At 40.5% G+C, this 23,165-nt stretch overlaps 2 protein-coding genes across 4 annotated transcripts; both read right to left on the bottom strand.

Moving 5' to 3' along the window:
• RB195_001945 (uncharacterized protein) lies at positions 1-23,165 on the bottom strand (the record flags this gene model as incomplete). Of its 3 annotated transcripts, XM_064198964.1 has the most annotated exons (14): positions 1-121; positions 4,391-4,445; positions 5,136-5,221; positions 7,624-7,723; positions 9,371-9,438; positions 9,542-9,678; positions 10,017-10,114; positions 10,305-10,368; positions 10,694-10,795; positions 10,939-11,048; positions 18,047-18,257; positions 20,457-20,508; positions 20,805-20,891; positions 23,026-23,165. In XM_064198964.1, the coding sequence occupies 14 exons, from the start codon at positions 23,163-23,165 to the stop codon at positions 1-3; spliced, it is 1,431 nt and encodes a 476-aa protein (XP_064054843.1). The 3 variants fall into 3 exon arrangements, with proteins under 3 accessions (XP_064054843.1, XP_064054846.1, XP_064054844.1); XM_064198963.1 differs by lacking the exons at positions 18,047-18,257; positions 20,457-20,508; positions 20,805-20,891; positions 23,026-23,165 and adding an exon at positions 11,346-11,475; XM_064198962.1 differs by lacking the exons at positions 1-121; positions 4,391-4,445; positions 5,136-5,221; ... (5 more) ...; positions 10,694-10,795; positions 10,939-11,048 and adding an exon at positions 17,331-17,419.
• RB195_001946 (uncharacterized protein) lies at positions 11,871-12,479 on the bottom strand (the record flags this gene model as incomplete). Its single annotated transcript, XM_064198965.1, has 1 exon — positions 11,871-12,479. The coding sequence occupies one exon, from the start codon at positions 12,477-12,479 to the stop codon at positions 11,871-11,873; it is 609 nt and encodes a 202-aa protein (XP_064054845.1).

The following is a 23,165-nucleotide window of genomic DNA, read 5'->3' as shown; positions in this document are numbered from 1 at the left end:
CTATATACACCAGCCACTTGCGTAACTGCCGTTTAATCGCTCTGGATTTCCCAGAAGACTCAAAGGTTTTCGAACGTTTCGTCGCATGTATTTCTGGAGATCGAGGATTTTGTTTAGTAACCTGAAAGTGCAACCTTAATGAGAACTTAAATGCTTCGTAATCCGTACGTAAATCATGGTGAGCAATTAGGATCCTATCAGTAATGATACTAACACGTTGACAAAATAGTCCTTATGTTTTACTCTTCTGCAAATGCACATTCTAACAGTTAGGCTGGATTAAGGAGAGTACATGCAAAACACTTGAGTTTGGATTTTAAGAGATTTATGAAAAGTTGGTTTTTTCATGTATTTTGTTCATGACGTGTCTACCAGGTATAAAAAACAAGCTGCGAAAGAGGTATCCAAAAAAGAAAAATAATAATCCGCAGAATTGCTCTTCATGTATCATACGATGATGTACGATGATGCTATTCGCACTGTCATAGTAGTTTGTGAAATAAGGCAGAATTGGTGGAAGAAGTCCTGTGGAGTATCGCTATCACTGAGTGCACCGATGACATTGCAATAATGATGACTAGCAGTTATGAAATAGCAAGTACTCTCCTAAAATCGAAATGATAAATAATCCTCACGCCTAGCGCCTGAAAGAGGCGTTTTAAAACTGGAATCTTCCAACTTCCTGCTCCCCAATGATATTGTGGAGATTCGGGGGCCCTCATATTAGATTGTCCAGAAAGTAATGTCTATTTTTGCCGGTTCGACTTTAGCGATGTGTTTTTGGATTAATAATTGTCCACTTACCGTGAAGCTATATACAGTTTTGAAGTGCGCACTTTGCTCTATCCAAATATTGAAACGGTTTTACCCCTGATTTAATTTTAAATTCTTTAGAGGCATTTCTATTCCACATGTACAAACTACAGCTTCGAGCGATCTTGTTGTTCCAATCCAAAGTTGGTCGAAAAGCGGAGACGGCTCGTGACACCAACCCTTGCTTTTGGAGAAGGAATAGACTAACGAACGTTTGGCGCGGCGTGGGATTCACTAAATTTTATAGTGGAAATGAAAGTCTCGAAGATGCGGAGAACGAAGGCAACCGGTCTGATCCACTACAGCTTCCCATGTCCCATCACAGCAGAAAAGTACTGCCAGGAGCTGGACGAAATGCACCAAAAACTTCAACGCGTGTACCCGGCATTGACCAACAGAAAAGGTCCAATACTTTTGCACGAAAACGCTTGCCCACGTCGCACAATCAACCATGCAGAAACTGAATCAGTTGGACTACGAGATTCTTCCACATTCACCATGTTCGCCGGAAGTTTCCTTACGGACTGCAATTTCATCAAGCACCTGGACATCTTCTTAAAGGATAAATGCTTCGAGAGCGAAGGTAACATCGAAAAACGAGCTTCAGAGAATTTTTAGCTTCTAGATATCCAGATTTTTATGTTATTAGTATAAGTAAGCTTGTATCTCGTTGGCAAAAGTGTGTTGATTGAACGATATTTCTGTGTCCCTTTTGCTGCGCTGCAGGAAACGCGTATCAGAGGTCAGCCCGTCATCAGTACCGAAGACTACACTATCTTTTATGGCGATGCTAATGAAAAGAAGATGGCTGCGCGATAGCTGTGAGGAACGACAACAACAACCTGGGGGAGAAATTTGGCTCAACCTCGTCTAAATGCGCATTTGTACGACTGTGGGATCGCAAAGGCGTAAACTCTGGATCATAAGTGTCCGTGTACCTACAGAAACCGCTGAGGACAACAATAAGAACGCATTCTATGAAAGTGGGACTTGAAGAACATTCTGATATACTAGGAAAATGGTATTAATCAGCGGGGGGCACATCAGGTAACGACTTATGTGAACCATCAACTTACGTGACAGGGATCTACCATTTTAACGCATGAAGAGCAGCGCAAGCGGAAGATGAGAACTATCAAACTTCAGCTTGCCTACGTCCTGCGAGGAACATTCCTCACTCGGATATCCAAAAATGAAGAGCTGTCTGCAACGTCACATTCAACTCTGACCACTGTCGTTTTCTTTTTAGCATCAAAACACGGTCCTACAAGAGAAATCGAGGAGTTCCTCTTCAAACGAAAGTCGATGTGGCAGGTCTGAAAAACGAGGAATGCAGAACAAAATTCCGCGAACGTGTGTCTGTTCATGTTGGAGTGCGGACGAGGACGGGACTTTGTGATGCAGATTCCTTCACAAAGTGCATCCAGGACTCTGTAAAAAGAAATGATCCCAAATCTGATGCCACGGAAGAAGTTTGCCTTTGCATCTATGGAGACAGGATCCACGTACAATTCCAATGTGCCGCCTGTAATATTGGCGATTTCCACCAGGAAAAACGTCTGAGTTTAGGATTTAAGACTAGGTTTTAGAAAGTAGCGTCGCCAACTGCGACAACACAGCTAAAATGAATAGATGTCAAAAGCGGAGGGGTGTGAAAAGGCAAACAATTAAGTACAAGAACCCGCGGAAAGCCTATCCTTCGCTAAAATAGTGTGGCGGCAAGATGAAAAAATGTCTTCCAGTCCTCAACACTGCCAATGGAGTGGGTGTCTGAGCAATCCTTCCATTTTGAAGGGATTACTTTTACACCTTGCTGAACAGGCAGGCGCCATTAGCTCCTGAACTGGAGCACATTCATAGACCGACATATGCGGTTAACGAGGGACCACCGACCGAGTCGGACGTTCTGGCGTGCATCCGTAAGATGAAATTAATCAGCGTATTTAGTGCAGAAATGCTGAAATATCTTCCTCTATCTGGGATTCGTAAGATGACCATGATCATCCGCTAAATATGGATGGATGAAAGGATACTTGACTCGTGGAGACACGCTATCATAATTCCCCTCCACAAGAAGTTAACCGTCACGGACCTTAGGAATTATCGAGGGATCTCTTTGCTGCGTGTTAAGTACAAATGATTGGAGCGGATTATCCTGGACCAACTCATTAAACATTGCGAAGAAACAACGCGCGAAGAGCAAGCTGGCTTTCGTCCTGGTCGATCTACGATTGACCAGGAGTTCATCGATAGGAGAGTAATCAAAATTTGACAGAGGCATTAGAAGCCAATGTAATTGGCCTCTCTGGACTTTGGAGCCGCTTTCGATTCTCCTCATCGAGACCCTCTTCTCAAAGCGCTCCGCACCGATGGAGTACTAGCAAAGTTCGTTCGCTTGCTTGATGCTTGAATCAACGAACAACTGCTGCAGTACAATCCGAATGTGCAGCACCGTTTAAGGTGGTGACTGGAGTGAGACAAGGGGGATTGGCAGGACCCTTCTTCAACTTTGCTATCGATGACATCGTGAGGAGAACAGCCGATCAGTCCTGCCTTCAAAACAGTACAAAGCTTCAAAATGTTGTCCATCTTGTATGGAAGCTGGCTGCAGCCTATGGAGTACGTCTACGTTCTGATGAATGCAAGCAGATGTGGATCTCTTCGAGACCTTGAACGGAAATAAAGGTGAATAGGCTACCAATCGAACTTGTCGATGAGTTATGTTACTTGGGCTGTGCATTAAAAAACAACGACAGAGGCGCTAAGGCCATTTCTCTGTTTAACTTCTTAACAAAATGCCTGTGGTCGACCCCCCTCTCCCCAACGAAGTCAAGCTGCGAGTCTACCCATCCGCAATTCTGGAAGACGTGGAAGATATCAACATCTCCCACCGCCATCGAAAGTGGTTACAGAAAATCGTCTTCCCTTCTTTGGTGATGTATCAAGGAGACCAGCAGAACGCCCTGTTCAACAAGCTTTGAGGAGTTTGTCGGATTCAAGTTGGAAGAGGCCGCCTCTTCCGACTTGAATCCGACAAACTCTTTTACCACCTCAAATCTCAGGTTCCGAAGAAAACGGAAGTTCTGGATTGAGGTGGTCAAAAAAAGACCTGAGAACACACGGTGTGCATAGGCAGTTCGGCCGCGACGTGAGTTTTCGCAGGAGTTGGAAAAGCGGCTAGTGGATTGATTCCGTGCAAACTCTTGGTAGAGATCGAGAAACTTGGACAGGGCTATGTTCAACGGATAACAACTACAGAATTTAGCTTCATTGTAGCTCACATACTTGTTGTTTTTGTTAAAGTATTGATCCCATGTCTTCACACTTTCATACTTTCTATTTTTAATATTCTTTCTTTTCTAGGGAAATGAGGATAGAGTGAAATAAGAATTCATCGAGTCACAATGACAATTTGCTGGCAGTTTTTACCAGGCTTCAAAAGACACCTTAACCTGGTTTATTCGCGCTAGTGTCAAGCAAAAACTCTCAGAGAGTATGCATTAGTAAAAATGAAAAACCTCTTCATGAAGGAAAAATGAAAATGGAGAACTCGCAAAAAAGTTTCATTTGCACATACCGACGAGTGACGCCAGGCTGAAACCTTGAGATATCGTTTCGTTCACCGGGATCTTCTGAAAGAAAGAAGAAATGTGGTCGAATAATACGGATAATACACAGTACGTATTATCAGACCAAATTACTATTATTATTATTAGTGCGGAAGTAGCGCAGTCGGTTAGAGGTTCCGCTGTCTACACGATCGATCGGAGGTTCGAATCCGCCCTAGCGCTCACCAAGCCTTTCATCCCTCCGCGATCGATAAATTGGTACCAGACATGTCTGGGAGGATAAAAGCACTGCTACCGGACATGTCTGGGAGGATAAAAACACTGACTTAACTCATCGGCTGGCCCCCGCAAGTCATTGTACATGCTAGTTACACGTTCGTAAACCTAAGACGATTCTGAATTGAAGTGAACGTGGTGGCGTATCTCAAGCGGATTGATTGACGCCAGATACTTTCCCCTTTATCCTTTAGTACAGCGAACAAGAAAGTGCGAAAATATCAGAGGAGATGAAGAATGAAGTGGGAACCCTGTAGGAAAATACCCTATTTCTTTATCAGTCTTCGATTCGTACCGATGAACTGCACTTTCTTAATGAACTGCCCCAACACATTTTTTTGCAATGAAAATTATAGTTATTGAAATTCTTCTCAATAAAATGACGAAGAATATTTTCTACCTTTCGATCTTGTGCTAAATTTGATTTGTTAGCTTCTGCCTTCTGGCATTATTCCAAGTTAAAATGATTTTACGTACCAGTAACTCGATAGAGTCGAATCTTTCCGTGTTCACCTCTTAAGCGACGGTCAGTGTTCCCGTAGATTAGTTTGTAATCGCCATCACTGAAATTCTACAGCTTTCGCAACACTGTGAATAGATGTCGTTGTCGTCGTAGTAGTGCACGGAGTTTACATTAACACTCCTCCACTTACGAACCTTCAAATTACGAACAACCTTCCTTTAAAACCTATTTTCCCTTTTTTTCCTACATAGAAATGAAGTGAACTCAAAATAGAATTGGAAAAATACATATTGGATTAACGTCAACAGCATAAACGTAAACATATCATGTAATGTAGATAGTGCCACACAAAATAATTTTGTACTACGACCTTCGCATGTTACGACTTAAGAGCATTCAAAACATAACTCGTTCGTAAATAGAGGAGTGTTTGTGTTGTAGTAGAAGTTATCGCGGAAGAACCGCGATTCCTCTCTGCAGTACGCTGACGACGAAGAAGTGACAGCGCGGTTCAAGAGATCAGTGACTCATGCAGGGTTATCTTGCTTCTAGCAGAAGATTCTCAAAATATAACCCCTGCATGAGCCACGGACGTCATCAGGAGCCCCAGCATATAAGGACGGAAGACGTAGCCGGGACATTCCGTCCATCTCGCCTAACGTCGTTTTACTCTTTTTTTATTCATATCTTGTCTTAGTAGTTAATGTCGCGCATAATCATTTCATGTACATTTAACTATACATTTTTACTCGCTTTGCGCTTTAGGTTTAGTCTTTTGTACGCATAGGGACCACGCGCCTAGGTTAGTTCTGTGAATGTGACGTGCTGAACTGTTGTTGTATTATATCCTGACATTACTCGCTCAAGCATTTCGTTCATTTTGCACCGTAACACTGTAGGCATAGACTTCCCTCCGCACGCTTAGGTTCTTGTACAATTATATTTTGTTTCGCGCTTAGTTGTAGTTACTTTATGTACCCCTGTTTACGCGCTTAGGTTTTTAGATACATTTCTACACACCTTTTAAGGTTATTACTGTCCAATTTGAGTCATTTGTTATTGTTTATCGCATTATCGTCTTGTGTGTGTTTGAATGTTTTATACAGGTTTAATTACCCAAGTTTGAGGCTATAAAAGTCGTACGCTGCACGTGTTGTCGAGCATACTGAACCACCAGTGCCAAGTACAACTCTTTTTTTATGTAATGAAGGAAAGTCGTACTTCTTTAGGTTTTGACCTATGCACAATAAAAAAGAGTTGTACATGGCACTGGTGGTTCAGTATGCTCGACAACACGTGCAGCGTACGACTTTTATAGCCTCAAACTTGGGTAATTAAACCTGTATAAAACATTCAAACACACACAAGACGATAATGCGATAAACAATAACAAATGACTCAAATTGGACAGTAATAACCTTAAAAGGTATGTAGAAATGTATCTAAAAACCTAAGCGCGTAAACAGTGGTACATAAAGTAACTACAACTAAGCGCGAAACAAAATATAATTGTACAAGAACCTAAGCGTGCGGAGGCAAGTCTATGCCTACAGTGTTACGGTACAAAATGAATGAAATGCTTAAGCGAGTAATGTCAGGATATAATACAACAACAGTTCAGCGCGTCACATTCACAGAACTAACCTAGGCGCGTGGTCCCTATGCGTATAAAAGACTAAACCTAAAGCGCAAAGCGAGTAAAAATGTACAGTTAAATGTACATGAAATGATTATGCGCGACATTAACTACTAAGACAAGATATGAATAAAAAGAAAAAGGGTAAAACGACGTTAGGCGAGATGGACGGAATGTCCCGGCTGCGTCTTCCGTCCTTATATGCTGGGGCTCCTGATGACGACCGTGGCTTATGCAGGGGTTATATTTTTGCGAAAACTGTCATTTATTGGATCTAACACAGGATCGTCTCTTGTTCCGAGATCTCTCGGTGCTACTAGTGCAAGATATCAACCACCGCAGACACACTTTTCTCGCTAGGGCCGTTTTCCCTCCATATCACCCACGCCACTTTCGTTGGACTCAGCAGTGAAGAGTTAGGTGAAAGTTGTACGTAGAGAGAGAGAAAGAGAGAGAGAGAGAGAGAGAGAGAAAGTTCTCGCACGTAGAACTGCTATGTAGGTTCATAACGATCAGTTTTGGGGAAACTACCTACTTAGAATTGAAACTGACAAAGAGACATCTGTGTACTCCACTGAGTTTAGGCTTCGATGAGTAAAAAACTTCAAGCCCTCATCGAACCTCAAATGTGTCTTAATGCGTAATTATTGTTTAACGTCATGGTGAATGACGTTAAACGGATTGTAGATCGCTTGTTTCTGGCTTTATGGAATAGTGGGCAAAGAAAAATAAAGAAAAGAAAAACCAAATAGCGGTAGTAGACAGGAAAACAACGGAAAAAAAACGTATGAGGAGATACTTTATGGAGACAGTGAGTAATAGGGTACATAGTAGTAATAACTAGTAGATATAATGTTTAACCTTACCGTATCGCTGACCCATGATCATCAATGTTGTAGATGAATTGAAAACGTCTTACACGAGGTGATCCAGTGACGATGTAGTCCCATTGATTAATGCCGTCGCCTAAACCATTGGATGTTGTTCTAGAGGTATTTGAAGGATGGTTAGTGGAATATTTGGTATTATTCAATCCCAAGAAAGATTGTGTTGCAAGGAACTAATTAGTCGCTACATATTATCCTTTCTTCTGTGCCCTTTCAAAAAAAGCCTATATCTCTACTGTATTATTCAGACAATACCATAACATCACTACTGCAAATTGGTCTCATCTAAATCTACTTAGACGGCTGCGCGGGCGGTCGCGCGCTGGCCCGCTGCCACTTCTGCCAAATCGGGGGCCCTTCACAAGCGTGAGGGCCTTTAGTGTTAAAAGGCACTCGTAGCTATTCGACCTGAGGTAAATAGGTGAAAATGATAACTTCCACCTTCGATGCACCTGTTTCATTGCCTATTCTAGGTTTAAATGTCTGCTAACTAAGGTAAGTTATTTCTAGATATATATGTTCTACGTTGTGACTTCTCTCTCATTTAAGTAGTCTTTATTTCTTGACATGTGGTAGCATGGAGTTGTTTTTGGCAGGAACGTTAATGATTCGTGGCTTTTACAACTTACGGCTGGCACAATCCTCTCTGTTAACGCGTTCTTTATGTAGTTGAAAATTGGGTTTCTTTTAGGAATTGTTGCCAAATGATTGTCACACGTTTCCACTGATGATATCTCTCCCCTTTAGAGATTGCATTCCTCCTTACTCTCCTTCTTCGTTGCTGAAATCATTCTATTTCTCCTTTTAACTGCGCTGAATTAATTTTCAAATGATCGCTTTTAATTATTGAATTGCTGAAGATAGGACTTTGAATTGCAGGACTCCGAAATAAAGAGACTTTCAGTAGCGATAACCATGCATTTAACAAGTTGACACTCTTATAATACCCAAAATAAAGTATAAGGCAAAGCATATGGAGTGAAAAGAAATATGGACGTAGGTGGAGGTTGAAGAAGCGTTGTAATACACAAAAATCACTATGAGTTTCGCGAAATCATTACTTCAAACGGTTCCAAATCACTGTCCCAGCAAAGCAGTATTCTCTCCGAAAACCGTACCTTCGACTAGTCAGTAATTGAAAGCGACTATTTGAAAAGCAACACTGGGCAATTCAGAGGAGAAATGGAATGATTTCCACAACGAAAAAGGAGAGTAAGGTGGAATGCAGTCTCTAAAGGGGAGAGATAAGCATAATAGGAAATGTGTGGGACATATGGCTACAACTCGTAAAAGAAACCCAATTTTCAACTACATAAAGAATGTGTTAACAGATAGGGTTGTGCAAGCCGTGAGTTGTAAAAGCCACGAATCATTAACGTTCTTGCCAAAAACAACTTCACGCTAGCACATGTCAAGAAATAAAGACTACTTATATGAGAGAGAAGTCACAACATAGAACATATATATCTAAAAATAACTGACCTTAGTTAGCAGACATTTAAACCTAGAATAGGAATAGAAACCAATGAAACAGGTGCATCGAAGATGGAAGTTATCACTTTCACCTATTTACCTTAGGTCGAATAGCTACGAGTGCCTTTTAACACTAAAAGCCCTCACGCTTATGAAGGGCCCCCGATTTGGCAGAAGTGGTAGCGGGCCAGCGCGCGACCGCCCGCGCAGCCGTCTAAGTAGATTTAGATGACGCCCTGCAAATTGGGCTTACCATACGAATGTAATTGCATTCCACCAATAGCCAATAACGTTGCGTGCCAATCTACAACATGGAACAATCTGAAATAAACTTTGTTAGATTTCTTGAATAATTTGAAGAAAGAGGATAAGTAAATGAATGGATAGATATATAAGTAAATAAGTGGAACCCAGCAAAACTTACTGTGGCCTAACTCCGTTCATCTTTATGAATTTTGGTGCATGAACGATGGTGGTTGTTTTGGTGCCACCCTCCCAAAGAGTATCCTTTTCACCTCGAAGCGGTTTATTCGACGCTCCAAATTGAGCAGTCCCACCGTTCTGCAATAGATGCGTGATATACGGTATAGTTGGGTCAAAACGACATGAAGCAAGGACCATTGCGTAAGCGGCCGCGCTCGGAAGCGGTGCGGTGGAGAGAGCGGTTGGAATCGAGGTGGAACCATGACGAACTGCAGAGGTGGTTGGCGGCAGCGAGGATCCTTACACGATCCTAACCGCTACGCCGCTTGCGCAAATGTTCGTGCTTCATGTCGTTTTGACCCGATTATAACCCCTATCATTGTGTGCTTGAAGAAAGGCATTCACAACTTTTACAGAAGTCGTCGACATGTTAGAAGTGTTTTTGAACTTTTATTTGGATACATGTTTGCACTTACATCACTGGTGAATACGATTACAGTATCTTCGTAATACCCAACGGATTTAAGGAGATCAATAACTCGTCCGATAGCGAAATCCATGGCGGTTAACATTCCTGAAGTTGTAATGGTGTAAATACATACTATGATTGTTAGGCAGATATTCATACTCAAATAAAGTTATAAATTAAGCATTTTTGTTGTCTTATTCACGCTTATGTTCAAAAGTATAATTTCGTGTGTTATTAAATTTTTTGAAAAAAGAGTGAAGTGACCAGTGCAACAGAATAAACCTCGTATAGTTACCGCAATAAATTCGGCGAGATTTCGATTTGATCGTGCTGCAGTACTTCTCTAGTCGTTTTGGGACCTATAAATCTGAACAAGATGTACAAACTAGTTATTCAGTTTCCTCATGGGATGCGTAGCTGTGTTGGAACTTCTTGTAGATTCCTTTATTTTCCAAATAAGGAACATACCATACGAACATGGGTACAGTTTCTTTAATTAATTCGAATTTTAATGATTTTGCAGCAATGGGTTAACTATAAGAAATGCATTTTTATGTGTAATATAAAGTGGATGCACAAATACCATCATATGAAGATTTTTTGTTGACTTCGAATTCCTAACTAAAAGGCATTTATAATGTGATCGAAGTGCTTAGCTACCTCTACATACATCAAAATCTTTACCTGTAGTGGAGGATGAACTGCTTGGAAAGAAAGGAACAGGAAGAACGGCTTCGACGAATTATGAGAACCAATAGTCTCCATAGCTGCGTTGGCGAACAAATCCTAATAAAAATCCTTCATGAAGATTGCATATTATTGCTTTGATTTGTGAATTTTAATTTTTCTATGCACGAGTTGTTACAATGTACAAGAATAAACACGGAAATAAAATATTCCATAGTAGGGTTGAGAATTGCATGATATACCGTAGAATATATTCCATTTCGACTAAAATCTGGCAAACTGATGCCATCACCGAATTCTTCGAACAGGTCAACTCCTCGAACAACTCGTCTCAAATCTCGGTGCCATTGATCTGAAAGAAAATAATGCTTTACTAAATGCATTTTTCTCAGTCGTGGACGTATAACAATTTATGATGTTCCAAATAACAAACAACCAACGGTTAAAGTATGTGTTAAATGTAGTAACCACATGACGGAATCAACAATGAGAACACCTTAAGTGAAAAAAAAACTTACATGGATACCCAGAAAAACAAACGATTCGTTGGCATTTTGACATGTCTGACATCATATTCCTGCATTCTTGACTGCCGTTGATTTTTGAACTAGTCGAGTTTTCATGGTTGTAGATAGACATGCGGAGTCACCTTGATCACCTTGGCTCCCGTTGATCTTCGAACTGGTCGAGCGGGCGCCAGTAATTCTTCCATTTGTCCCGATCGCGTGCCAGAGTAGCCCAGTGGTTCCTCCTTTCGCGTGGGACACGAAGAGCATCATAATTTTCCTTGAAGGACTTCTTTAAGAAATCTGACCATCGGGTCGGCGGTCTTCCTGTAGGGCGCTTAATATCGCGGGAAACCCAGTCGCTCACGGCGTTGGTCCAACGGTTGGCGCTAAAGCATATCACGTGTCCAGCCCACCTTATTTTGCTTTCCTTGGCGAACGCGGTGGTGTCTCTAATCTTTGATCGTTGACGCAGGAGAGAACTTCGAATCCCGTCCCTCACTTGCGTGAGGAGGGATATTCCTAGCATCACTCTCTCAATTGCGCGTTCAATGACGCTCACCGCGTTTTCTTCCTGCTTGCCCAGGTTTCCGAGGAGTAAGTCAAAGCAGGAAGTACGGTGGTGTTGAAGAGGTGAGCACGGAGTCGAGTGTTCCTGGTCTCCTTCACTACCTCGATGCTCTTGTACGCTCCCCAAGCCGCTGGTCTCCTCCTGCCAGCTCGGGGGTCGGGTCGCTCATCATGTTCAATTCCCGACCCAGATAAACATAGCTGGTGCATTCGGATATATTCGTTCCGTTGAGCGTGAATGGGGCATCCGAGATACATCCGCTCCGCATGAACATCGTCTTTTGTAGATTCAGCTGGAGACCAATGCACCCACATGTTCCGTCGAATTCGGTCAGCATTCGTTCCGCTTGGTTGACGCTAGGTGTTATCAGTACGATGTCATCAGCAAAGCGCAAATGATGTAGCTGCCGACCATCAACCTCCAGTCCAATATCGTCCCATTCCAACATTCGCATTGTGTTCTCGAGGATGGCTGTGAATATGTTGGGTGAGATTGTATCACCCTGTCCGACCCCCTTCTTCACGTCAATGAAGATATTCTTGTAGAATGGCGAAATTCCGGTCGTAAAGATGCTGTACAACTCTCGAAGTACCTTTATGTACTGAGTAAGGACGCCTTGGTTGTCCAAGGCTTCCATGACCGCTTCCGTCTCAACTGAGTCGAAGGCCTTCTTCAAGTTAATGAAAGTGAGACAGAGCGGCATCATCTAGTCAATCGTGCTGAATTCTCTTCAAAACCTTGCTTGCTCGCATGGCTGTCCTTTATCCAAGACTTTTTCAATCCTGTTGAGAATCACACTTGTAAAGTGGTTATAGATGACAGACAGTAAGCAGATTGGGCGATAGTTGCCGATGTCATGGGGATCTCCCTTTTTATACAACCACACGGTCTTCCACTGTTTAGAAACCTTGCATTCCGACAAGTAATGTCTAAAAAGCCTCGCAAATGTGTTGATGAGTATTTGCGGAAGGTTTTTTTTTGTCTTATTCTGTCGAGCACGACTTCTTATTGACATGATAGCATGTCGTATTTCGGACGGGAGAACATCTGGAATAACATGTCCATCTTCCTTCATCAGATGGTGAGGAGGCAAGTGGACGTGGCTGTCGAAGAGATCAGAGTAAAAGTCGTAGATGATTTTCTCCATTCCTCTTCTCGATGCAGTGGTTGTTCCCTTCGGGTTCCGGAGAGCGGTCATCCTCGTCTTGCGACTGGCGAAGTCTCGACAGGCACAGCGGATGCTTTTCAACGCCTCTGCACCTTCAGCCAGCACTTCTAATTTTCTCCCTTTAAGGTTTTCGTTTGTCGCCTCTTTGAAAAGCCTGACGTGAGTTCTTAATCATTCCCTGCGGCTCGTGCTGCTCCACACTGCCGTATAAGCCCAAGAGTTTCAAGAGACAGGCGTCTCTTGGTGGTTTTAAAACCCTCAGCTTTCATTGGTTCAATCGTGAAGGTGTTCAACGGCCATATTCCTCGCCGATGTTGTCCGTTGTGGAATCTTCCCAAAAGCCGGCTAGCGAAGCGAAAAGATCTCAGGTAACGATAGTTCTGGACAGGGTCAAGCGTGTAGTTGGGAAAAAAAACCCTCCTGAAAACGACTCCCCATAGAAGTCCCTCCAGAAAACGACCCTCCTCATGTAATTTTTCCTAATATTCCCGCTCATAGCAATGAAACATTAGTTAAAATAAAGAGACGCTGACGCTTGGGCGCTTAATAAAACATCAACGATAATATCATATAGCATATTTTTGTTAAATCTTTATTATTAATTACTACTATATTAATTATTAATTACTATATTAATTATTAATGGATATTAATATAAAGTGCTGCGAGTGAGAACAACAGAAGAAACATTTTAAAACAATTTTCACACCATTTCCTACTACTTCCTCACAATTTTACTCACCGACAATGAAAAAGAACGGTCGAGAGTTCGATCCCTGCCGGAATTTTTCCATTTTTTTTTCAAAATGGAAAAACAACTAATACCGAGACAGCGTTCTAAAAGCATTTTTCACTATTTTCTACTTCCTACACACAATTTTACTCATTGACAGTGATTACAGACAGTGAATAGTTCGATCCCCACCGGAATCTTGATTTTTGCAAAACCGGAAAAAAAATTACTAAGAAGAACAAATCACAGGCAGTTTTTCTAAAATTGTATTTAGAACACTGCTCGCCGCATACAGGTGTTATTTAGAGGTCATTTCAGCGATTAGAAGCAGGCCCTGAATGGAAATTACTGCTGGACTGGCCGGATTTTAGTAGCTTGAAATAAATATGAATAACGGACTATAGAAGAGGCGGAGGACGACAAAGGTGGCTGCTTTCTGTAGACGAAGATTCAGGCTATTAAAGGATTAAAACATCTTTTTTAGGGACCCTCTGGTTTTTTTTTTTGAAAGCTAGTTGAGAAAAAGTTGAGAAATTTAGCATTTTTCCCAACAAGCTTTTGAGAGAACCAAAAACTACTTGGAGAAAAGTAAAAACAAATTATGATAACAAAAATCTTCTTCTACAAAATACTTCAAACAGAATTCGTCTTTATAAACTACGACCTGAGTCGTTGAACTTTGTTTGGAGTCTGAGATATTTTTTTGTTGGAAATCTGAGATTTCGCATTTTTTTTCCGCTGCAAGATTACGACAGTGCGTTTGAAAAATTTGATTCCATATTTTGATAGAGCACCAAGGAAATCCCTTAGCTGCAAATTGTGGTCTTTGTAGGTATTATGGTTCTCTCAAAAGCTAGTTGAGAAAAACTCGAAAATTTGAGGCAAAATTTAGGTTTCAAAAAAACCAGGGGAGCTAGAAGCACAGAAATTTATAGAAATATGGAAGAAGTTTTTCTCTTTAAATGGTAGCCAGCTTTACCGCATGAAATTCAATTTGAGCGTCCACATTCAGAAATTCGTGGAGCCTACCTTGTGCTAGTTTTATCCCTTGCCCTTGTAGATGCTTTTTTTTCGCTCAGTAACAACATCTAAATTGCTTTTTCAAGTGATAATAATAAATTCGTCACTATCAGATGAATAATACTTTTTTTACTCTCGTACACTAAATGCAAAAATCCCACTTTTGTCGGGGATTGATCGCTGACCGCTGCAATAAAAATAACGACACTTCACTTTGCTCCTTCAAATACTGGTGATGCAGAGAGTGTTTATCCGTAGATTACGTTAATACATTATTACATTTATTGGTTGTAAAGAAGGAGTTGCGAATCAATAATCGAGCAATGAAAGAAGTGAAGTTTGTCTCCTACGGCCTCTCAGTAGTCAATACGAGGTTACCTTTGGCTAATTCTATTTCTTGTAGATAAAATAATAACACAAAAATTTGTAATGCCTAGATTTGATGGTAATGACAGCATGTTGAGTTGTTAAGAGGATCAAGAATTTATTTAATCACGTCCAATCAAGTACTTTGCTTTCTATTTCATTATCATCGCAGCTTCTATTATATTATTTATAATGTGCTATATTTAATTCGTCATTTAATGGTTTGTCCTCAAATTGACAACTGACTGTGGACATCAGATCTACGTTTAATCTACGTTTCCCTCGATGTCAACGTAGATTTATTCACTTGTTTTGATCCTTTCTCTCAGTATTTTCCATTTTTTGGCGAAATTTTTTTGACCAGCTCACTTTAAAGCAAAATCACTAGGGTTTGTCCAGAACGCATTGTATAATTTACACTCTTTTTCTTGTCTTCGCACTCACGACCTCTCATTTTTATCCTAATTTCAATGCCTTTTTTGTTCAGTATTTTCTCAAACTAGGAACAGACCAAAGGGTGGGAATTATACCAGCAAAGTCTTTAAAAAAATACATTGTGCCATCTATCTTTCTAACATTTCGCATCCCTCAATACGTGTGCATTTAAAATCGACTATCTTCTCTTTTCCTCCTTGCTTTCTTCATTTTCTCTCCTCTTCTGTCAAGCCTTACTACCCCCTCCTGCTCTGACACCCCTATTACGACCCTAGAGAACTTCTCCAGGTCCATATAGAAAGCCTCGACTTCTTCTTCTTTGTAAGAATATATATATATATACATTTTTACAAAGAAGGTATATATATATATATATATATATATATATAACCAACGAAAATGTGGATTTTGTGTTATAGAATACGGAAACGAAAGTGGGCCGTTCAATTCCCCCAGTCTTCCTTCAAAAAAAAGGGATAAAGACCACTTTAGTTTCTACTAGGTACGTGAGAACGCGCTATCATTGTACTCGCTCCAAATCTCCCAACAGCTTATTCATTGATTCTACCTGAATAGGCTGGTGAAGAGTTTCGACAGCTCGTTAGTGGATGCAGCGCTGATTCCGAACGGAGTTTTTTAAGACGACTATAGGAACATAAGCATTTCTGTAATTTACGTCTCCCTCGATGTTTTCGTACTACCTCGACTTCATGATACGCTGCTTTTAAACTCAACCCTGCTCGTCTTCTCCATCTAAACTGACGCATTAATCTTCCACTAATTACCGCTTCCGAGCATTTCGTCATTTAGGAGATCTCTGCAGGCGGTACTTGTGGTACTAACTCATTGTATATTACAACGATACAAAGAGAAAACTTCTTAAAAACGATTATGCTATTGGAGAGTTTTGCTGAACCAAAAACGTGCGCTACTCTCAATAAATTTCATGCAGCAAACCATTTACTGGTAAGCGAAAAATGTACGGAAACATGAATGGTAAGAGAATAAAGTCGTAAATAAATCTGTAATGAAATGGAATATTTCGAAAAAAAACGAGATAGTTGAAGTGTGATTTAATTGGAAAAATAGATGCGTAAAAGTGAAAAATCAAGGGTAAATTAATTACATCCGAGTACACATAGTATTTCTAAATGGTTCACGACATTTTGATGTTCCTAGTTAACCGACAGAAGAACATCAGAATCTCGGTATCTGAAATGAAGGTGATGACAACTCCTTTTTATCCGTTTATGGCCTCCATTCCTTCTCATCTTCGAGTATCTTCTGACCTTAGTCACTTTACATGAGCCCATTGGTGTCTAACCATATCGCATCAAAGTCTTTATAGGCTGCGGGTAGCAAAAACTACTACGTCGTCTTTGAAGACAGCTTAATAGACCAATAAATCACGTTATTAAAATAATAACGGAATAGATGATCCAAAGATTAATGTTCCCCCAAGTAGGACCAATTCAGTGCACAACAACATAATCCATGATTTTTTTTGCTGAGAAACAAGCCATGAAGTGCACACTCCGATTCTATTATTTTCTTGAAGCTGGTAATTTCAAATGGAACTGGTTCCGAGCCCTTTTTTCGATGAACAAGTGCACCAAATTTCGTTGAACCGAAGAAATGAAAAATACTCTGCTCTTGAATTGTTTTTACTGAATGTAGCCCACAAATACTAATCCATTTTCGAGAAGGCCGAATATATAATAAACAGAATAATAGAAAGAGAAGAGAAAACCCGAGAATGTGCTTTTCAGGGAACAAAGAAAAAGACGAAAATTTATTTATATTCAGAAGAGACAAAAGTAGAAAAAGTAGAAAAATTAGTGTTTGGCTACCGCTCGTTGGCTTGCTTGCACTACTTTTACACTGTCCTCATAGTATGAGGCTTGAGTTTGACATTGTGCATTCTCTGAAAGACACTTTTCTATGTCGTTGATCATCTCGCTATTCGAATATGAGCGCTCTGGTGTGACAGCAACAAAAAACCAAAAATAGACCAGAATGAGAAATTGATGTGTACCGGCACTCGCTTTATTTTTTGCATAATGCGCCTTCCCCTCCAATGTTTTTCTACTACTTCCATTCTCAGAACTGCAGTAATGTGTACTGGCGGTGGAAAACATAGTACGTATGAATCGAAGGCAAGAAGAATAAATAGAAAGCATTGCGGAACAGAATTGTGGTTCGAAAAAGAAGGTGGCATAAAAACGTTCTTTCATCAAAATGAGCATATTAAAAAAACGAATTTACAGAAAATCCCTAAACTACAACCAGAACCCAATAATAGTACTTTTAAGTTGGTATATATGGTATACACATATGTATTTAATTTTACATATATATATCTAATTATTTAACATATAAAAATATATTTTAAAAAAAGAAACAATAGACAGTAAGATACTGAGAAACGCCAGAATTATTGAAGATGTGATCGTTGAATAGTGAATAAGGATAGCACGTTATTAAAATTATATGTCTATGCATAAACGTTGTAAGTCGCTGCAGGAAGTCTTGAAAGTAGATGAAATGTTACCTGAACTATGATTGAAGTACCCAGCTTGTGGCCCATAGAACCCGTAAAAATAGTCGAAACCACGCGATGTCGGCAAAAATTCTTTCCTACAGTACCCGAGATGCCATTTTCCAATAAGATACGTCGAGTACCCAAGAGAGCGAAGATTCTCCGGAACAAAGGGAAACAGCAAAGGAACCCCAGACGGTTCCATGTGCAGAAAAACACCATTCTGGAAAAAATAAACGGTAAGATGGAATTTGAAATGGAAAAAAAAACATATGGGCACATCATATATATATATATATATATATTACAATATAAAATGTCAAAAAATTTATCTCCAAAACAAAATAAGGGTGGTGCCCAAGAGGTGTTCCATGAAATTAGTGAACATTTTCGTAAATGCAGAAATGATAAGATCCAAAAAATACAAAAAATCTACATCTTCCAATGTGTTTTTTTAAAGCAATGATGTTGGTTTTCACCAGATTCTGAATCCCTCATAAAGCTTCCTAGATTGTGACATTCTCGAAATTTCTTCTAGAATCTTCTCCTATTTAAGACATAAACTGCTGGGACATTTTTTGGAAAAAAATTTCATGCCTGATGGTGCAGATTTGCTGGCTCCATCTGAAATTCGCTTGGTGAGAAGTTGTTTCTTAGTGTCCAAACTATTGTTAATACCTTTTTGAAATAATTAAAATTACTGTTTCTTAGAACACATATATGAATAACTAAAAGAAGGTCTAGAGGATTCTGGAAGTGATAGGCCAATTTCCGTTTTGCTATGTACAACGTTATGCATGTTCTCTTGTACTACTTCGTATCTTCACTACAGTATAATCCATAATTTTCCCTCCAAGATCCGTTTCTGAATGATTTATCGAAAAGTCATAGAGGTCGAAATGATGTACTGGATACATCAAGTCTGGTTACATCCTGGTCTTGGTAGGGGTACTAAGCTCAAATATGGTTCCAAAAATAAAGTTCATAAAAACTGATTTCGTAGCGCCATCTCGCGTTTCTCATGTGTTGATTACCAGCGCCCGTCCTCATTTTTTGCGAAAGAAATCCCTGATCAGCGCACGGCCTGTTTCGCTTATTTCATACAGTTGTCCAACAAAACCAAGTTTTGAAGAAATAACCAAATCCTACAGTTCGAGTACTTTCAACTGTTGCTCTGCTGTTGCTGTTGAAAGAAATTTCCGAAATCTCTGATTTCTTGCTGTTGAGCAGTTGATCAGATGAATGTTAAGTGGAGAAAGTTAACCGATTAAGGAGCTGTACATTGAGATCGGTAATTTTTCGACAGAAGACGATCCGTCCCTCCTTCATCTTCTGTCGAAAAATTACCGATCTGATTGTATAAAAGATGTATTAATTATTGGATTTTCTACTACGAGAGAAATGTCACTTGAGGAAACAATGCTCCAGAAACGCATCTAAATAGGCGCACTTGTTGACGCAGAAGCACTGGTTTTTCCTTAAGAAAACAATCTCAACGTTGGACTTACAAGGTATGGCAAACATCGGTCTCAAATCGCTACCTTCTCGCGGCAGGGGGAAATAGATAAAAAAAAAGGTTTTCTTCAACAAGAGAACACGCATAAAAGAAGTGCAATGATTTTTTTCTAAGTTTGTCATGAATCATACCTCTTGGAAACGAAATGATAGACGCAATGTATCAAAGCTGATAGAGCGTGGCACTGCGGCCGGGTGGCTGACCGAGAGTGACTACCGCATGTAAAACTTTTTCTCCAAATATGATATGAGTTTTGTTGAAAGCGAATGCGGCCATAAAGGGAAAGGAAGAACGATGGTAAACATGAAAAGGGAAGCTCAACAGAGTGATTTGCTAAAGGGGAGTGAAAACTTCACTAAAAGTGGTAGTACATACACAGTTCGTAGCATTTCTTCAGGAACCAGCACATCACAAAACCTTTTTGATACCTATACCCGGATTATGACAGTGTTTTTCTGAATAATAATCATAGAAAGGTATAATTTTCTATGCCACTGGTCTCGATCACAATAAAGGTTTATTTGAAGAGAAATATGATGGATGCAGATCAATTGAATACTCAAGAATTAGAATCTGAGTCGAAAAATGCAGCAATTTCAGTCGCAGAGAAAAATGCAGTAATTTAGATTCACGGAAACCGGTTAGAGGAAGAAGTGAAAAGAACTTTTTAAAAACCTACTCAGGTTTCTTCCACAGTATTTCAATAGAAGAGAATCATCTGAGAGAAAATCTAAGAGTATGAATAACCTGGAAAGTTCGCACAAAAGGAACTATGCATTTCTGATGTAAGAGTAGATTTCCATAAGAGATTCCCATAATCTCTTAACGACTGCTAGCCCCGGATACAACAGCACAACTTTAAAAACCGAAATATGTCAAAGAACAACACGAAATGCGAGTATTTACCTGTGTTCCAACTCGAAACGGATAGTAGCCGGTCATGAAAGCGCTTCTGGTCCTAAAGAAGTGTGAATCATCTAGATCTACAAGGACCGCGATTAATTGTGGGTTTGGCTCATTGGTAGAGCGCTCCCTTAGCATGACAGAGGGTTGGGGTTCAATTCCCATGCCTCCAGTTTGTTCTGCACCGTTTTTTTTTTTTACAAAAATCTTATTTTTAATTTAGAGCCAGCAATGTGTAAAAATTGCATTATCACGATAAATATTCAATTAGCATAGACAATAGAAGAATGGAATAAAACAGAATGAAATAAAGTGATTATCCACAAAATGCATATAAGGAGAAAGACTTACGGTGTGCAAAGTTGGTTTACGTAAGAGTTTGTAAGTTGAACTGAGTGTGGATGGAAAGCCAGCGATCGTATATTAGGTGTATATAACCTGAAAGAGCTATGCTACTCGACAATTTTATCTCCATCGAGTTGACCTTAGTAGGATTTTTCCGCATAAAGCAGGATCACTAAACTGCAATCTCAGTAATGTATATAACCACTACCCTATGATTACAGACAAAGTTGTCTCTAACATGAGACCATATTTTAACTTTTCCCTGCCTTTTTTGCTCTGTGGTGGGTGTAGTGTAGCGGCTAGAGGTTCCGATTCCTGCACAATCGATCGGAGGTTCGAATCCGCCCTAGTGCTCACCAAGCCTTTCACCCCTCCGAGGTCGATAAAATGGTGTCAGACTTGTCTGGGAGGATAGGAGCACTGACCTAACACATCGGCTAGCCCCCGCAAGTTTTTGTATAGGCCAGTTACACGTTCGAAAACCTCAAACGATTCTGAATTGAAGTGAACGTGGAGGCGCATCCCAAGCGGATTGATCAACGGCAGAAACTTTATCCTTTATCCTTTATCCTTTCTGCTCTCACTTTTGACACCAGTGCGGATTTCTCGAACACGTTTAGTCTGAGTTCATCTAATTTCTTTGTCCTACTTTTTTGCACATATGCACTAAACAGACGACGATAGAGTAACCGATTTTCGCGCAGTTTAAACTTATAACCTAGGAATATTTGGTTTCATTGTTCCTAGATGAAGTCTTTTCTCGTCGCTTCGCCTACATTTTCTTTTTTTTTCCTTCGTTCGCATCCGCTAAAATTCAAGCTCCTCTACCAATTTGACTGCAACATTTTCCATTAGATAGTTGCTTTTGGAACGTATGCTCCTCCTTGTGGTAGTTTTAATACAGAAGATTAACGTGCTCAAACATTAAGCATTACACAACATTGTACAAGAAGTTATCTATTATAAGAGATAAGTAGAATGTTAATGTGTACCGATTAAAAATCAGACAAAGCTATTGATTTCTAACAAATCCCACAAATTACCCCGCAAATGCTACCTGAAAATAAAAGAACGTTTTTATGGTACCTGCATGTTTCTGGGGAAAGTAGTCGAAATTTGTTGACTTTTCTTGATAATACACCAAAATTGGGTTCCGTCCAACTTTCATTTCTTCTCTAATATTAGAGATGTTCACCAATCACCGAGAATTAATGGGAAGTAATCCGACAAGAGGGCGGCTGTGGTGGTGCGGTTAGAGGTTCCGCTTCCTGCAGGATCGATCGGAGGTTCGAGTCCGCTCCAGTGCCCACCAAGCCTTTAATCCTTCCGGGTCGATAAACTGGTACCAGACTTGTCTGGGAGGACCTAGCGCTGACCCGACGCATCGGCTAGCCACCGCTGGTCACTGTAAGGCCAGTTACACGTTCGTAAACCTCAAACGATTTTGAGTTGAAGCCAACGTGGGGGCGCAACCCAAGCGGATTGATTAACACCAAGAACTTTATCCTTTATTTATCCTTTAAAGGCATCACCCCACGAATCCGAGGTGGTGTAGATTTTAGGTGGAGCATTCGTATACAGGATGGGAGACTACGGAGAGGGGGTGATTCCGTCCATTTCTTCCTAATTGCCGTAAAAAACAGCCCGGAAGATACGGCTTCATTCATCTTGGCGCACTATTTTGTACAAGAGGTTCGATTGGAGCGCGCCAGTCTTGTGCGGCGCCGCATCTTTCGGGCCGTTTTTTTACGGCAATTAGCAAGAAATGGACGGAATCACCTCCCTCTCCGTAGTCTCCCATCCCGTATACCAATACTCCATCTCAAATCTGCACCACCTCAGATTCGTGGGGTGATGCCTTTAATTTGACAGGCAAATAAGAGCAGATCTATGCTGTTAGAGCTTCAATAGCAATGGAATCCTTCGCAATTTTTTCTCGAGGGTTTTTGCTGTTTCGTTGAGGTGTGCTTCCCCTTACAACTCACTTTTCTTTTTTCCCGCACCACTAATTATAGTTGGGTTGGCGGCCGCCGATAACCAATAACTGTCACAAGGTGTAACAGAAAAAGGTTTCATGTCCGACGCAACTGGATCGAAAAGCGCAATGGCACAAAGGAACCCGCTTTTTTGTTTTGTGAAAACAGAGGAGTAGAAAATTTTCTACGGTTTTTTTAGATGTTCGCAAATAGCGAGTGTCCCGCAAGATAATAACAATAGGATAACTCACGTATCATCTTTCCAGTCAAGATCACTGAATCCAAGGTCATCGGCCATGATGAATAAGATATTTGGTGGCTTTCCACGAGTTACTATTGCCTGGCATAGTGTGATTATTAGAGCGAAAGGTACGGACGAGAACTGTAGCAT

The sequence above is a fragment of the Necator americanus genome, chromosome IV (genome assembly GCF_031761385.1).
Source record: "Necator americanus strain Aroian chromosome IV, whole genome shotgun sequence".
In the NCBI taxonomy this organism is placed as follows: Eukaryota; Metazoa; Nematoda; class Chromadorea; order Rhabditida; family Ancylostomatidae; genus Necator; species Necator americanus.
Note: the sequence above shows the minus strand (reverse complement) of the source record. Positions and strands in the feature narration are given on the sequence as shown.